Source organism: Thalassophryne amazonica, chromosome 10 (assembly GCF_902500255.1).
Source record: "Thalassophryne amazonica chromosome 10, fThaAma1.1, whole genome shotgun sequence".
Classification (NCBI taxonomy): Eukaryota; Metazoa; Chordata; class Actinopteri; order Batrachoidiformes; family Batrachoididae; genus Thalassophryne; species Thalassophryne amazonica.
The window spans coordinates 88,788,889-88,805,851 of NC_047112.1; the positions used below are offsets into that span (position 1 = coordinate 88,788,889).

General features: G+C 46.9%; 1 protein-coding gene across 1 annotated transcript; it reads left to right on the plus strand.

The window, feature by feature from the left end:
• The first annotated feature begins 378 nt into the window (after positions 1–378).
• On the plus strand, positions 379–15,616 carry LOC117519145 (transmembrane protein 205-like). Its single transcript, XM_034180452.1, has 4 exons — positions 379–397; positions 1,755–1,987; positions 14,786–14,949; positions 15,030–15,616. Exons 2-4 carry the CDS (start codon positions 1,888–1,890, stop codon positions 15,330–15,332), a joined length of 567 nt encoding a protein of 188 aa, XP_034036343.1. The 5' UTR covers positions 379–397; positions 1,755–1,887; the 3' UTR covers positions 15,333–15,616.
• Positions 15,617–16,963: the final 1,347 nt, after the last annotated feature.

The following is a 16,963-nucleotide window of genomic DNA, read 5'->3' on the forward strand; positions in this document are numbered from 1 at the left end:
ATATTGAGAAGTTATTTTGGAAATAAAGAGAACCCGCAATGACAAATTCTGAAATATTGTGCATTTCTGGGGGGTGGGCACCACAAAGCATTTGTGCTTAGGGCACCCAAATGGCTTGTACCGGCCCTGGAAACAAGGCTAAAAAGTTGGACTGTGAGAAGCGGAAGAAGTAAAACAGCAGACTTTCTGGGTGTGACTGGACCCCGCAGTCTGATTTTTGTCCAGTGGGTGGCAGTAGTGCAGCAGGCGGAACAGAAGGTGTGTTGAGTTTTGTTCGATCAGTTTTTCCAGGAGCACACACACACACACACACATATATATATATATATATACTGTATATATATGTACTCACACAGACCTGGTAATGCACTTTCACCTTAACGTGTCTTGAATACAGGTAGGCTGACTTTTTTTTAATATATATACAAATACGTTTAAACTATATAAAAAACTTGTGTCGGTTCTGTAAACAGTAGCAGCCACTGGCTCAGTTAAAGTTTGCTTATCAAACTTAACTTGCCACAAGTTACGATAAGTTAAGTGGTGATGTTAGATAGCCGCTTCGCGCTAGATGTTGACGTTACCAGCCTGATTTTACAGCTATTGTACAAGTATTAACTATACCATTTTTACTGAGGTGACTTTGAAATAAACGATCACCGCCCTCTTTTGGGGGGGAAATGTTTAGTTTTTTTTTTTCTTCTTTCTTTGCAAATATGTAATTGAATGCGGGTTTTATTTTTGTTATTAGTTTTTCTTTTTGTTTTTTTTGTTTTTTTTTTTAGTAACGGATAAGTGGAAGTTCTACACTTTTATTTTTGATTTCAGTCACTGGTTAAGGTCAACACAGCGGCACAGTTTCCTTGACAACAACGCGGAAGTTTGTGGACCACCTCGATTTAACCTTCCGCAAAAATAAATACGTAAATAAAAAACCTCTGCTCACTGGTAAAAAGTTACAAAGTGCACTGTATGTGTTTATTTATTTATCTATTTATTGTACCAGGCTATAAACATGTTTGTTTTGCTGTAAAGTTATAGAATTTAACTTGGGCTTCTCAGGGAAGTCACTTTTGGAGCCAGCCTCAAGTGGCCATGATTTGCCACTTCCACATTGGCTTTCTTTTTAGTTGCAGGGATTGATGTTTGTCACAGTAAAGGTAAACTTTTAAAACAACTGGTTATGATGTTAGCTTCTTACCTTAGCCTCCTTCTGTTTTGGAGATGCCGTTATGCATTAAGTCATTACAATTCGGTTGTCGATGAAGGGCTCATTCCTGTTGTAAGCAGAAGAACACGTCCTGTATCGATGGGTGAAAGCTCTTTATACTACCCACAAACAAAAGTAGTGGGGGGGTGTATAGGGATCACCCTGTCCTTCCATCCATGAGACTTGTAAGCAGTTTCCTCCTAACTGTTGGGTTGATTTCAGTGAAACTTCACACAATATGAAAATGTCCCTGAAGGAAAAGAATTCTGGTCTGATACCCCCAAGAGGAGAAAAATTTGACTTTAGTTCTTTTTATGATACATTAAATTTGTCATTTTCATATCCAGAAATTGATCAGTTTGTTAATTCAAGTATGTCATCACAAAATATTTACAACAGTACCACTGATACATATGTATAATGCAGTTAGCAAGTAACTACTGCGGCAGAGCTGGGAGATCATCGTGGTCTGTGATCATCACAGACCTATTTTTACACAGTTTCAAGTACTTAGATCTTGTGTCATATTCAATGTGTTTTGCAGAGGCTCTGCAGTGGAGCACCAAGTGCCCCCCAGAGAAGGAGACGAGAGGCCACACGGGATTACAGGCCTTTCAGAACAGTGCTGTTTTTTTACTACAGCAGAACTGGAGCTGAGTGAAGCCCGAGGAGGAAACATGTCTGCTGACCAGGAGCCCACGTTCACAGTCAAGATGCTGCAGCTGCTGCTGCTCTCCACCTACTGGGGGATGCAAATCTGGGTCACATTCATTTCAAGTTTGTATCTCACACAGAGTTCACACGCAAATATACTCATGGGTGCTCACCTTGTCCTGCACATGTGCCACAATTGGTGGCAGCAGGAGATCCTTGCTGTGAAAACTAAAAAGTTGACAATTACATGGTAGCTAACATTAGCAAATATTTATTGTTGAAGACCGTCTCTTTCGGGGTTTTCTTTTTTTTTCTGAATTCATACTTCTGAGTTATTAAAATGGGGAAAACAAACTCCACTCAAATCCAACTTCCCCCAGCACATATATATTTTCAAACCGGGAAAGTTGTTCAGTTAAATGCAGCTCTCTGTGTTGCCGGTGGAACTGTGACATCATGTGTCCATCAGAGCCCCAAGTCCACAGGAGTCCCAATGGATTCACAATTTTGCCATCGGACAAAATATTTAAATACATACCGTAACTAATCCTTTTGCTCTATGTGACACAGCCTTTCACATTGAGCTTTTTTATTCTTATTCTTATTTTTAGCAGTTGCAGTTATTGGAGCTGTGTGAATGCACATCAGAGCAGAAACAGTAAAGCGACTGTGTGTGCCGGGGAAGTGAAAACTCACAAAACACACTTAGAATCCAATCTGAGCTTTCTGATCAAAAGGGATTTGCAAAAATGCTATTTGAATCACATTTCAGACTACGAGTGAAGCTTGAACTGGATTTGGAAAAACAGATTCATGAGTCCTGACTGTCCAATTATATGCAACATGAATCAGATTTTTACTGTCAGTGCACAGAGAGACAGTCAGCTGTATAAACTCACGTCACCCTCCTATAAAACAGTACATTATAGACAAATAGATTAAAAAAGCATATGAGTTTTTTTTTTCATGAGATCTACTGGAACTCAGCCCGCGATCAACTGGTTGGGTACGCTAGTTATGGAGTGTTTTCACATGATGTCATGACTCCAGAAGTGACCATCTCGGTGGTATGCCACTATCCATTCTGTTTATACCTGCATCTATTTTTAGCGTTCAGGCGCTATCATGGTGAATTATTATCACATTGTTGGCTGCCACAGTCGGTCAGGCAAAAGGCCGACATGCATTACTACAGTCGGGAAAATAAGTATTTGACACCCTGTCAGTTTTGCAGGTTTTCCCACCTACAAATAATGGAGAGGTCTGTAATTTTTATCATAGGTACAGTTCAACTGTGAGAGACAGAATCTAAAAAAAATCCAGAAAATCACATTGTATGATTTTTAAATAATTAATTTGCATTTTATTGCATAAAATAAATATTTGACCCCCTACCAACCAGCAAGAATTCTGGCTCTCACAGACCTGTTAATTTTTCTTTAAGAAGCCCTCTCACTTTGTGGGGTAAGAATGATTCTGAGAAAGCTCAGAGCTGCACAGGAGGACCTGGTCAATGACCTGAAGAGAACTGGGACCACAGTCACAAAGATTACATTAGCAACACATGATGCTGTCATGGTTTAAAACCCTGCAGGGCAGCAAGGTCCCCCTGCTCAAGCCAGCACATGTCCAGGCCCGTTTGAAGTTCACCAGTGACCATCTGGATGATCCAGTGGAGGCATGGGAGAAGGTCATGTGGTCAGATGAGACCAGAATAGAGCTTTTTGGAATCATCTCCACTTACCATGTTTAGAGGATGAGAACAACCCCAAGAAAACCATCCCAACTGTGAAGCATGGGGGTGGAAACATCATACTCTGGGGGTGCTCTTCTGCAAAGGGGACAGGACGACTGTACCGTATTGAAAGGAGGATGGATGGGTTCATGTATTGCGAGATTTTGGCAAACAACCTCCTTCCCTCAGTAAGAGCATTGAAGATGGGTCATGGCTGGGTCTTCCAGCATGACAATGACCCCAAACACACAGCCAGGGCAACTAAGGAGGGGCTCCGTAAGAAGCATTTCAAGGTCCTGGAGTGGCCTGGCCAGTCTCCAGACCTGAACTCAATAGAAAATCTTTGGAGGGAGTTGAAACTCCAAACCTGAAATATTTGGAGAAGATCTGTATGGAGGAGTGGACCAAAATCCCTGTTGCAGTGTGTGAAAACTTGGTCAAGAACTACAGGAAATGTTTTACCTCTGTAATTAGTAGTTTCCATTACCACTGTAATGGCAGACAAATGTTTCTGTACCAATTGTTAAGCTCTGTTTTTCTAGGGGGTCAAATACTTATTTTCTGCAATAAAATGCAAATTAATTATTTAAAAATCATATAATGTGATTTACTGGATTTTTTTTTTTTTTAGATTCTGTCTCTCACAGTTGAAGTGTACCTACAATAAAAATTACAGACCTCTTCATTCTTTATAGCTGGGAAAACCTGCAAAACTGACAGGGGGTCAAATACTTATTTTCCCCACTGTATAAATTGATGATGATCGGGAATGGTGGCAAAGTTTGTGCAAAAACTGTGAGAATGTGAAAATTGATGTTCTACTACAAGACCTCTTTAATAATTATCTTACCTTATTGGATCTGAGACAGTTATTTTTAAATCTGTCCATTGAACATTAAAATGTGGATGACAAACCATGATTCAAACATTTTGAAACCATTTTAAACCTGTCAGAGCTACAAGCTGTTTTTTTTACCCATTGTTAAGCTGAACGGAGCCTGAATGTCTGTAAATGCACAAACTCCCACATTTGGGATTTAACAGTGACTGTTAAAGCAAATTCACTTTAGTATCTTACCTGCATGTGTGGCAGAGCAGCATGAAACATTGTGCGCTGTGCATGTGCTGAGACATTAAATTTCCATTCATCCTCAACAATCCGTGATGAGCCACAAACAAACTGGTTATAGACAGACAAGCTTTTGCAGTTTTTCAAGTCTTTTGAGAGGTCCAGGTCTGATTTGATTTAACCTTTATTTAACCAGGTAAGTTATTAAGAAAACAAATTCTTATTTACAGTAACGACCTGGTGAAAATAAGGTGAAAATAATAAGTAATAAAGATGTCCATGTACATAACACCAAGCAGTGAACGCTCACTCTCTGACCAGCAGACGACAGGATTTCACATGAACTTCATCAGTTAACTTCGTCTTCATCTCATGGCGCCATCCTGCTTCAATGCTGAGTCCATCTCTATAGCTCACGGCTGTCTCACAAAGTTCTACAATGTTGGAGAGCACAGACTGTATGCTTCCTCTATCTATTGTTTACTCACCAACATGGCCAAATTGGCTCAAATTCTGACATCTGTGCAAGCACTCTGTAGCAGCTCACACTCTGGAGGTCATTTTCAGCACGTAGTTCAAAATAGTCTTTTTAGCGATGAAGCTCCACTGAAACTCCACAATTCCACTCTACTGTATATAAGTATAGATTTTAGCAAAATATCTTGACAATGCCTAATGTGATTTTGATCAAACCTTGCGGGTACGTTGGGCCTATGGATGTGAATAAATTATTTGATTTTGTTTGGGATCAGTCAAGGTCATATTTCCACCAACATGCTAAGATACAGAAAAAAATGTCTCATTTTATGGAATGAGCTCTGATTGATTTATTTATTTTATATATTTTTTGTGAATTTGACTATATAAAAGGCTGTGTAACACTTTCTTCACATGCCTGATACTGTGGAATGTGGGCGTGTTTTCATCATGCTCGCTGACCACTTTTGGTTTAATTCTCACTGAATTTCTACCTTTGTTTCTTGTGAAACATGTTTTCTTGTCACATTTTTGTAACCCAGAAGTGTAAATCCAGAATACAAGTTGCTACATGTTGCTCTTTGCAGTATATAATGAGCATGTTTGGTCTGGGAGTAGTTTTGAAACACTGCACATCTGTAATGGATTTTACTACATGTGCAACAAAAGAGAGCCGGTGTCGCCGACCGAACAGTCCCCTCTAAAAATTGCCCTTACAGTACAGCAGTACAGCAGCAGCGCATCTGAGACTGACTTTCTGAGTCTGACTCTCTACACTCAACGCGATCAAAGGGAATAATGTGATTATTAACCATCAGATGACAAAATAAAACCTTTCAAGTCATTCTAAAGTCAGTTTTAAGCAAAAACTAGGCTGTTTTAAGCAGAAACAAGGCGATAATCAGTGAGTCGTTCCTGACGCTCCGAAATGATGGAGGCACGGCAGGATGTCAGACTCAGAGGTGCTGCTGTGGCGCTCTGATCGGGCCCACATCTTTTATAACGAAATAATGCTGAATTTATGTGGAAATGATTGTTGCGCAAAAGCTTCAGATACCTGTCACTGAGATCGATGATGACTGGAGTGCAGTTTGAAGCAGAAACGAGGGGATAATCTGTGAATCGCTGCTGATGCTCAGAAATAACGCATGCACAGTGAAGACAGGGCATACTAATTTCTTAGGGGGGACCGTTGGGTCAGTGACACCAGTCAAGGCAGTGGTGACTGATGATCACTCATTAGTTAATGCTGTATCCTGATGTTAACTATAAAACTATCCACTATCATTAGTGAGATAAAAAAAAAAAAAAAACAGACTGAGCAACATTCAGCTGATTTATAACCAAAAACAACCCTAGAGTTGTGTTTGTCTTCATCCTCTGTATGTAGGGAAAATCTTAAATAATGTGTGTGTAATCTGATCCCAGTGCAGCAGAGCTGCCATAGCATCACATGTCTGCTGTATTACAACGTTTTCACAGAAAACATTTTGTGTGCTTATTGAAATCCAGCAGTTGTACTCAGATTTCCCACCTGTGTGCACACTCAGGTGTGGGACAGGTCAGTTATGTCCATCCAGTCAACAGTTAGGGCTCTGAGAGCCACCTCCTTGGTGCATACTGGGAAATGTCACATTCTGAGTTGTTAGCTGGCACTGCTCAGAAAGCTTTATTGTGCCAAGTGTGAGCAAAGTTCAGGGTGAGGCCCTGCACGCGTCACACGCTCCGCTGTCTGCTGGCTGACTGAGTTCACAGACTGACTTTTCTGTTGCTCTGCCTCTCTGTTTTCACAATAATCCCACTCATGAGATTATTCTGACGACACGGTGAAGTCCATTCATACTGAAGACAAGCTGCTACGTGCAGTGAGATCCATAAGTATGTGGACAGCGACAGTTTTTGTAGTTTTCCCTCTGTGCAGCACCACAGTAGAGTTGAAATGAAGCATTCCAGACGTGCTTGTAGTGACTTCCAGCTTTAAGTGTTGTGTGGGCCGCCAGAAGAGGAGGTACTGCTGGCCCACCACCAGAGGGCGCCCTGCCTGAAGTGCGGGCTTCAGGCACGAGAGGGCGCTGCCGCCACGGACACAGCCGGGGGTGACAGCTGTCACTCATTATCTCTTGACAGCTATCACCCATTCATGCTTCATCATCTCACTCCATAAAACCCGGACGTCATCTCCACCTCATTGCCGAGATATCGTCGAACCATTCAGGTACTATTCTCAGCCTTAACTGTGTGTCAGTCTGAACTCTTTTTTGCAGCCGCTTTCCTGCGGTGTTCCTTATCTGTGAGACCGGCGCTTGGTGTGATCAGCGACGGCTTCGCTTCACACCTCTACCAGATAAGTGGGTAGACAGGAGCTGCACGAGTGTGTGTTAGAGGTGGAGGTGGAATTCCCACCATTGTTGTTACTGGGTGTGCACACACCCATATCTTATTGTCTCTGCTCCCTGCCAGCAGTACCAGATCCGACCTTCGAAGACGGTGGCCACCTGGGGACTCGGGACTTGGCGGCTCCAGTATTCTCCGGGTTCGGTGGCGGAGGAAATCGTGTGGTTCCGGTTCATCTCAGGACAGATGTCTTCTATCCTCGAGCCTGCCCACACATCACCCTTGTGATTGACTGTCTGTAAAATTTCACATTCCTCTGTGTTGTGCTTATTCACAACAGTAAAGTGTTCATATTCGACTCTTTCATTGTCCGTTCATTTACGCCCCCTGTTGTGGGTCCGTGTCACTACACTTTCACAACAGGATATTTCGGCCAGCGTCATGGATCCCGAGGGGCGTCACCCATCTGTTGGACAGCCAATGGAAGAGCAGGGTGCACAGGCATCTGCAGGAGGCGTGCTCGGTGAGTTGCAGCAAATCCTCACCGCCTTTACCGCTCTGCTGGATTTGATGACCGAGCAAAACGTCATCCTTAATCGCAGGATGGAGGCTCTCACCGCACAGGTGGAAGCGCGCGATCAGAGCGCTGCTGCGGCTTCTCCTCCTGCCGACCCGGTGCCGGATATTAACGTTCCACTGGTCGTTCAACGAACCCCCCCACCATCCCCTGAGGCATACATAAGTCCCCCAGAGCCGTACGGGGGTTGTGTGGAGATGTGCGCGGACTTTCTGATGCAGTGTTCGCTCGTCTTTGCACAACGACCCGTGATGTACGCGTCTGACACCAGCAAGGTGGCTTATGTTATTAACTTGCTTCGTGGTGAGGCACGCGCTTGGGCTACAGTGCTTTGTAGCCCAAGCTACAAAACACTGTCTCACAGGTCTGTGAGAGCAAAACTCACGGCTCCTTACCTCTTATACTGGGTTTGTGAGGGAGTTCAGAACAGTGATCACCCTAACAGAGGAGAGACCGCTTCAACAGTGCTGCTGTCAATGCGACAGGGGCGCCGGAGCGCAGCCGAATATGCAGTCGACTTCCGCATCGCGGCTGCGAGGTCCGGCTGGAATAACGTTGCACTCCGCGCCACCTTCATAAACGGACTGTCGTCGGTCCTGAAGGAGCACCTGGTAGCTAAGGAAGAACCACGGGATTTAGATGGGCTTATCGATCTCATTATACGGTTAGACAATCGGTTGGAGGAACGCCGTCAGGAGCGAGACGAAGGACGTGGCCGGGCACGCGCCGTCCCTCTCCCTTCCGGGTTCGAAAAGGTTCCGCCCTCCCCACGCTCCACAGCCTCAACGCTCCGTGTGGCTACAGCTCCCCCTGCTGACGAAGCTATGGACACGAGCAGGGCCACATTTACGCCACCTATCAGACAGTGGAGGCTGGCCCCCGGGGAGTGTTTTGTCTGCGGTTCAAATGAGCACATGCAGAGAGACTGCCCCAAGCGGTTAAACACCAATGCCCGCCCCTAGAAACTGGGCTAAGGGTGGGCCAAGACATTCACGTGGGAAATACACATATTTCCACACGACTCCCAGTTACAATCCTAAGCGGGGATTTAACCCTTCAAGCCCCAGCACTGGTGGACACGGGGTCAGAAGGGAATCTGCTGGACAGCAGATGGGCAAGGGAGGTAGGGCTCCCTCTGGTGGCGCTCCCTTCGCCATTGCAGGTGCGGGCACTAGATGGCACCCTTCTCCCTTTAATCACGCACAAGACACAACCCGTAACTCTGGTGGTGTCTGGAAATCATCGGGAGGAGATCGAGTTTTTTTGTGACTCCTTCTACCTCCCGCGTGATTTTGGGCTTCCCATGGATGTTGAAACACAATCCCCGGATTGACTGGCCCTCTGGGGTGGTGGTTCAGTGGAGCGAAACCTGCCATCGGGTGTGTTTAGGATCCTCGGTTCCTCCCGGTTTACATGCTAAGGAGGAGGTCAAAGTCCCTCCCAATCTGACGGCGGTGCCGGTTGAGTACCACGATCTTGCTGATGTCTTCAGCAAGGATCTGGCACTCGCCCTTCCCCCGCACCGTCCGTACGATTGTGCCATTGATCTGATTCCAGGCGTTGAGTTCCCGTCCAGCAGGCTGTACAACCTCTCACGACCTGAGCGCGAATCAATGGAGACCTACATCCGGGACTCATTAGCTGCCGGGCTGATCCGGAACTCCACCTCCCCGATGGGTGCAGGTTTCTTTTTTGTGGGCAAGAAAGATGGCGGACTCCGTCCATGCATTGATTACAGAGGGCTGAACGAGATTACGGTTCGCAACCGATACCCGTTGCCGTTGTTAGATTCCGTGTTCACCCCCCTGCATGGAGCCAAAATCTTTACTAAGCTGGATCTTAGGAATGCGTATCACCTGGTTCGGATCCGGAAGGGAGACGAGTGGAAGACGGCATTTAACACCCCGTTAGGTCACTTTGAGTACCTGGTCATGCCGTTCGGCCTCACCAACGCCCCCGCGACGTTCCAAGCCTTGGTTAACGACGTCTTGCGGGACTTCCTGCACCGATTCGTCTTCGTATATCTTGACAATATTCTCATCTTTTCTCCGGATCCTGAGACTCATGTCCAGCATGTACGTCAGGTCCTGCAGCGGTTGTTAGAGAACCGACTGTTTGTGAAGGGCGAGAAGTGCGAGTTTCACCGCACTTCTTTGTCCTTCCTGGGGTTTATCATCTCCTCTAACTCCGTCGCCCCTGATCCGGCCAAGGTTGCGGCAGTGAGAGATTGGCCCCAACCAACAAGCTGTAGGAAGCTGCAACAGTTCCTCGGCTTCGATAATTTCTATAGGAGGTTCATTAAGGGCTACAGTCAGGTAGTTAGCCCCCTGACCTCTCCAAAAGTCCCCTTCACCTGGTCGGATCGGTGCGAAGCCGCGTTCAAGGAGTTGAAACGACGGTTCTCTACTGCGCCAGTTTTGGTGCAGCCCGACCCTAGCCGCCAGTTTGTGGTTGAAGTGGACGCCTCTGACTCAGGGATAGGAGCCGTGCTATCCCAGAGCGGAGAGACCGATAAGGTTCTTCACCTGTGTGCCTACTTTTCTCGCAGGTTGACCCTGGCTGAACGGAACTATAACGTCGGCAATCGAGAACTCCTTGCGGTGAAAGAGGCTCTTGAGGAGTGGAGACACCTGTTGGAGGGAGCTTCTGTGCCGTTCACGGTTTTCACTGACCATCGGAACCTGGAGTATATCAGGACCGCCAGGCGGCTGAACCCCAGGCAAGCCCGCTGGTCACTGTTCTTCGGGCGTTTTGACTTCCGGATCACCTATCGTCCCGGGACCAAGAACCAGATATCGGATGCCTTGTCCCGGGTACACGAAGAGGAGGTCAAAACTGCGCTGTCGGATCCACCGGAGTCCATCCTTCCTGAGTCCACTATCGTGGCCACCCTCACCTGGGACGTGGAGAAGACCGTCCGGGAAGCCCTGGCACGAAGCCCGGACCCGGGAACTGGACCAAAGGACAGACTATACGTCCCACCAGAGGCCAGGGCTGCGGTTCTAGACTTCTGTCACGGTTCCAAGCTCTCCTGTCATCCGGGGGTGCGAAGGACCGTGGCAGTTGTCCGGCAGCGCTTCTGGTGGGCGTCTATGGAGGCCGATGTCCGGGAGTACATCCAGGCCTGCACCACCTGCGCCAGGGGCAAGGCTGACCACAGGAAGTCCCAAGGACTGCTCCAACCACTTCCTGTGCCTCATCGCCCCTGGTCCCACATCGGCCTGGATTTTGTCACGGGCCTCCCACCGTCCCAGGGCAACACCACCATCCTCATGATAGTGGACCGATTCTCCAAGGCGGCCCAATTCGTGGCCCTCCCGAAGCTCCCTACGGCCCAGGAGACAGCGGACCTCCTGGTCCACCACGTCGTCCGTCTGCATGGGATACCTACTGACGTTGTCTCGGATCGTGGTCCCCAGTTTTCCTCTCAAGTCTGGAGGAGTTTCTGCAGGGAACTGGGGGCCACCGTGAGCCTCTCGTCCGGGTACCACCCACAGACGAACGGACAGGCAGAACGGGCCAACCAGGAGTTGGAACAGACCCTCCGCTGTGTGACATCCGCGCACCCGACGGCCTGGAGCAACCACCTGGCCTGGATCGAGTATGCACATAACACCCAGGTGTCTTCTGCCACCGGCCTCTCCCCGTTTGAGGTGTGTTTGGGGTACCAGCCCCCATTATTTCCCGTGGTTGAGGGAGAGGTCGGTGTGCCCTCGGTCCGGGCCCATCTTCGGAGGTGCCGTCGGGTGTGGCGCACCGCCCGTTCTGCCTTGTTGGAGGCCCGGACGAGGGCCAAGACCCATGCAGACCGCCGGCGGTCCCCGGCCCCTGCATACCAGCCCGGGCAGGAGGTGTGGCTATCGACGAAAGACATCCCGCTTCAGGTGCAATCACCGAAACTGATGGACATGTTCATCGGACCCTTCCGAATCCTCAAGGTCCTCAGCCCTGCAGCAGTGAAGCTCCAACTCCCAGCTTCACTGCAGATCCACCCGGTATTCCACATCTCCAGGATCAAACCACACCACACCTCACCCCTCTGTGCTCCCGGTCCGGCGTTGCCTCCTGCCCGGATCATTGACGGGGAGCCGGCCTGGACAGTGCGCCGGCTCCTGGACGTCCGTCGATGGGCCGGGGGTTCCAATATCTGGTGGACTGGGAGGGGTATGGACCCAAAGAACGCTCCTGGGTGAAGAGGAGCTTCATCCTGGATCCGGCCCTCCTGGCCGATTTCTACCGTCGACACCCCGATAAACCTGGTCCTGGCGCCCGTTGGGGGGGGGGTCCTGTTGTGTGGGCCGCCAGAAGAGGAGGTACTGCTGGCCCACCACCAGAGGGCGCCCTGCCTGAAGTGCGGGCTTCAGGCACGAGAGGGCGCTGCCGCCACGGACACAGCCGGGGGTGACAGCTGTCACTCATTATCTCTTGACAGCTGTCACCCATTCATGCTTCATCATCTCACTCCATAAAACCCGGACGTCATCTCCACCTCATTGCCGAGATATCGTTGAACCATTCAGGCACTATTCTCAGCCTTAAAGTAAACTGTGTGTCAGTCTGAACTCTTTTTTGCAGCCGCTTTCCTGTGGTGTTCCTTATCTGTGAGACCGGCGCTTGGTGTGATCAGCGACGGCTTCGCTTCACACCTCTACCAGATAAGTGAGTAGACAGGAGCTGCACGAGTGTGTGTTAGAGGTGGAGGTGGAATTCCCACCGTTGTTGTTACTGGGTGTGCACACACCCATATCTTATTGTCTCTGCTCCCTGCCAGCAGTACCAGATCCGACCTTCGAAGACGGTAGCCACCTGGGGACTCGGGACTTGGCGGCTCCAGTATTCTCCGGGTTCGGTGGCGGAGGAAATCGTGTGGTTCCGGTTCATCTCAGGACAGACGTCTTCTATCCTCGAGCCTGCCCACACGTCACCCTTGTGATTGACTGTCTGTAAAATTTCACATTCCTCTGTGTTGTGCTCATTCACAACAGTAAAGTGTTCATATTCGACTCTTCATTGTCCGTTCATTTGCGCCCCGTTGTGGGTCCGTGTCACTACACTTTCACAACATTAAGTCTTTGTTGTGAGTGGGATGATGCACTCACACTCACTTTTATACATAATCATTTCTTTTTCAGGACAGTTGACTGACAAACAGTTGTTGTGGCCAGGTGTTGATCTGGGGTTGATTCCAAGTGTTAAATTTGCATTTGATAGCTGTTCATTGGAACTTTCATCATTAGGTCCAAAGACATGTTGTTGCAAGTAGGTCTCCTTCATCAGAAAAGGTAAAAACATTACCTTTGGTGTCTTTGGTTCCATAATGGCAACCACCCAGACAGGCAACCATCCATTCCCGCCATCAAAGGTAACCATCTGCTGCAGACAGGTGAAATGTGGACGTGCCTTTGGCCTATGTGCTGGATCATGCACAGAGGAAAACGTGCCACTCGGCCAAAATGTCATAGTTGTGTTCCCTCAAAATGCAAGCGATACTCGAGTATCCCTAGTCTTTAACTGTTGTTGGGTTGTTGTGGCTGGCACACCTCTACAGTGTTGCATGGAAGTTAGGAAGCGTACATCTGGATTGGCAAACTGAGGTGCTGATCCCCATCATATTCAGGAGGATCAGTTGAGTTCCAGCCTGCCTGTGGAACGGTGGACCAACTCTTTACCATCGCACAGATTTTAGCTTGGGAGTATGTCCAACTAGTTTATATGTGTTTTGTGGACTTGGAAAAGGGTGCTGCAGTAGTATGAGGTACCAGTGTCGCAGACTGAACAGTCCCCCCTAAAAATCGGTCCGCCCTGCTTTCACTGCGCATTCGTTATTTCTGAGCGTCAGCAGTGATTCACTGATTATCTCCTCGTTTCTGCTTTAAACTGCACTCCAGTCATCGTCTATCTCAGTGACAGATATCTGAAGCTTTTCTACAACAATCATGTCCACATAAATTCAGCATTATTTCATCATAAAAGACGGAGGAAGTGATCAGAGCGCACAGCAGCTGCTGCGGCGCCTACATCAATTCATAGCGTCAGTAACGACTCGCCAATTATCGCCTCATTTTCTGCTAAAACGGCCTCATTTCTGTTGACTTTAGAATGATTTAAGAGGTTTTACTTTGTCATCTGATGATTAATAATCCCATTAATCCATTTGATTGGTTTGGGTGTAGAGAGTCTGTCTCAGACGTGCTGCTGAGCTCCAAAATGACGCATGCACAGTGAAGGAAGGGCGGACCGATTTTTAGGGGGGACCATTCGGTCAGCGACACCGGCCTCTATATGTACAAAGTAGGAGCTGTGTCCGCATTCTCAGCACTGCATCAGACAAGTTTGTGGTGGGTGTTGGATTTCACCAGGACTGTGTCTTGACACCAATCCTGTTTGTGATTTTCACAGACAGGATTTCAAGTGCAGTCAGGGACGGGAGGGTCAGTTTGAGACTGGGCATGAAGCAACTGAGAAAGAGGATCAGCACCTCCAAAACTGAGACCATAGTGTTCTGTCAGAAAAGAATGGAATGTCCCCGATGGGTCAGGAGAGTTATTGCCCCAAGTGGAGGAGTTAAAAAGACAGTCAAAGACAAAGACTGTCACTGTCCAAGTACTTATGTGTTTGACTGTAGTACACTGCTATAACAGCAGACCTTACCATCAGTGCTGCAGCACAAACCCACATCATATTATGTGTCAATGTTGTATTTGTTTTTATGGTGTCATTTCTGCACAGGCTTTGTGATGGACAGCCACCTCACCAGACACACATACGGTTTCATTCAGAGTCGGCTGGTGCCCTTCTATCTCCACTTGGGTGCAGCTTGTGCCTTCTTTAACCTCACCATCTACGCCATCTATCATCCCAGCGACTTGCTAGATGAGCGAGAAGCCTTTCAGGTCAGTCACCGTCACCGCAGTGTCACAGCCATTCTGAAATATGCGCGGTTACTCACTGCTCTCGCTGTGCCTCCCGCCAGATCTTCATCTTCTTTGTGTCTGTGACGGTGGCGGCCATTAACGCTCAGTGGTTTGGTCAAATGGCGTCAGAGATGATGGCTGACATGCACCTTATGGAGCAGGCGTGCGGCCTGGGCCAGGACATAGGCCTGTCATCCAACCGCAAAGCTTATGCAAAACTGTGCGAGACGGACGTGAAATACCGCCACCTGAGCAGCCGCCTGTGGCTGTACAGACTGCTGTCATCCCTCTGTAACCTCTGCTGCATCTGCTGCAACTTCTACAGCCTTTGCAATATGGCTGAAAACCTCGTGGCACTCTAAGAGACTGTGCTGCAGAAGCTCTGAGGTTTTTGTACTAAAGCACTCAGTCATATATAACACAGTGTCACATTTCCCTCTGTCATGTGACGAGAAGCGTCAGATGACGCGTGCTGAGTTTTCTCTCCCCATCACTTTCGTTTGTTCTCACTAAAGCCAGAGAAATGGTGTGTGTTTTTCTTTTTTTTTTTGAATATAGAGAATAACAGTTTGACAATACAATGTGGAAAAAAAATTCTACATTTTAAGTATATAAAGGAAACACCTATATGGTGGTAGAGTGGCCGAAAAAGATAGAAAACAAATAATGTGCAAAATCAGCCACCATAAATTCCTAAACAGTAGTTTAAATAAAACTGAACCAAATAAAAAAAAATCACACACGGAACGAAGTCAACCCACCCCCCGCTCAGTCAGAGCAGCCACATGATTCCGTAAAAAAGTGGCAGATGAAACTTAATCAGGCAACACCTGTAGTTCCATAAAATAAAATATAAAAGGTGGCCATTTATGAAAAAACTTCCCAGTGGATCTTCATTGTATATTTAATTTTCTCCCATTTAATAAAAAAAAAATTATTTTAACCACTCAGAGATAGAGAGACAAGTCGCTAATTTCCAATGTAACAAGATGGTCCATCTCGCTATCAATGATGCAAATTCTACAATATCACTTTGTATGGAGGTTAATGGAACTATCGTTGAATGGAACTATCAGGGATCCTGAATATAGTTACCAATAGGCATGTCTACAGAGTGATTCCAAGAACCTTTGACATAATGCCAAAAACTATGTAGGTTTGGACAAAGAAAGAACATGACTTAAATGGCAATGGTTTGTGTTTTTAATATCATGGACACTGTAGCTGCACTTGTTGAGGCAAACAAAAGAAAGTGAATTGCTGATGCGCTGCTTGGTTCCTGCTTTTCCTGTTTACAGGTTACTGAGTTCCAATAGCCATCACACCTCGATCCCGTGCCACTGGTTTGCCTGGCTTAGATTGTGTTTGCTTTAGAGTACTTGTGGACCTGTACTTCAGGTTTTGAAGTATATGTGTCAGTTATGTCTTCACGGTTACTGACGTGGGGGAAAAAACTTAAAATGTTAATGCTGTTGTGTACAAAAAAAAAAAAAAAATCTTGCTTTCAGTTCAAACAAGGTGTGTCTTGACTAAGGATATGGCATACCAGTGAGCTTAACAGTTGCTGTTTAACACTTATAACCAGCATAACATACAGATTATGCTGGAGATATTAATACAGATCCAGACGGTGCTCTTCTTTACAGCTTCCACTTTAATGAGGAACTCGGATTTTTCAGCCCAGGCTCTATTTTTAGATATTACTGGGTTCAGCTTGTCACTTGGGACAAAAACAGCCGTAGTCTTGTATTGAATTAGAATGCCAACACTATCACAGGCTAAACAGCTGTACGTTGTAAGCCTATGGGTTAAAGCTAAAAACCTCACAGTAAACCAATTTTTGTCACCATTGAACAGGCGAAAATGTCATTAGAAGGATCTGGTAGCATGGAGAAGGATCCCTGCTGAGGTAAACATGCACATGTAAAAAGCTTTTTAGTACAACTGATTATCTAGGCAGTGACTTACGTTATGGGGCTATTCCACCGAGCTA

Excerpts from the sequence above, each read along its gene's own strand:
- LOC117519145 (XM_034180452.1), top strand. The coding sequence starts at position 1,888 with ATGTCTGCTGACCAGGAGCCCACGTTCACAGTCAAGATGCTGCAGCTG. Across the intron at positions 1,988-14,785 it reads CTGGGTCACATTCATTTCAA|GCTTTGTGATGGACAGCCAC; the intron begins GTTTGTATCTCA and ends ATTTCTGCACAG. Across the intron at positions 14,950-15,029 it reads ATGAGCGAGAAGCCTTTCAG|ATCTTCATCTTCTTTGTGTC; the intron begins GTCAGTCACCGT and ends GCCTCCCGCCAG.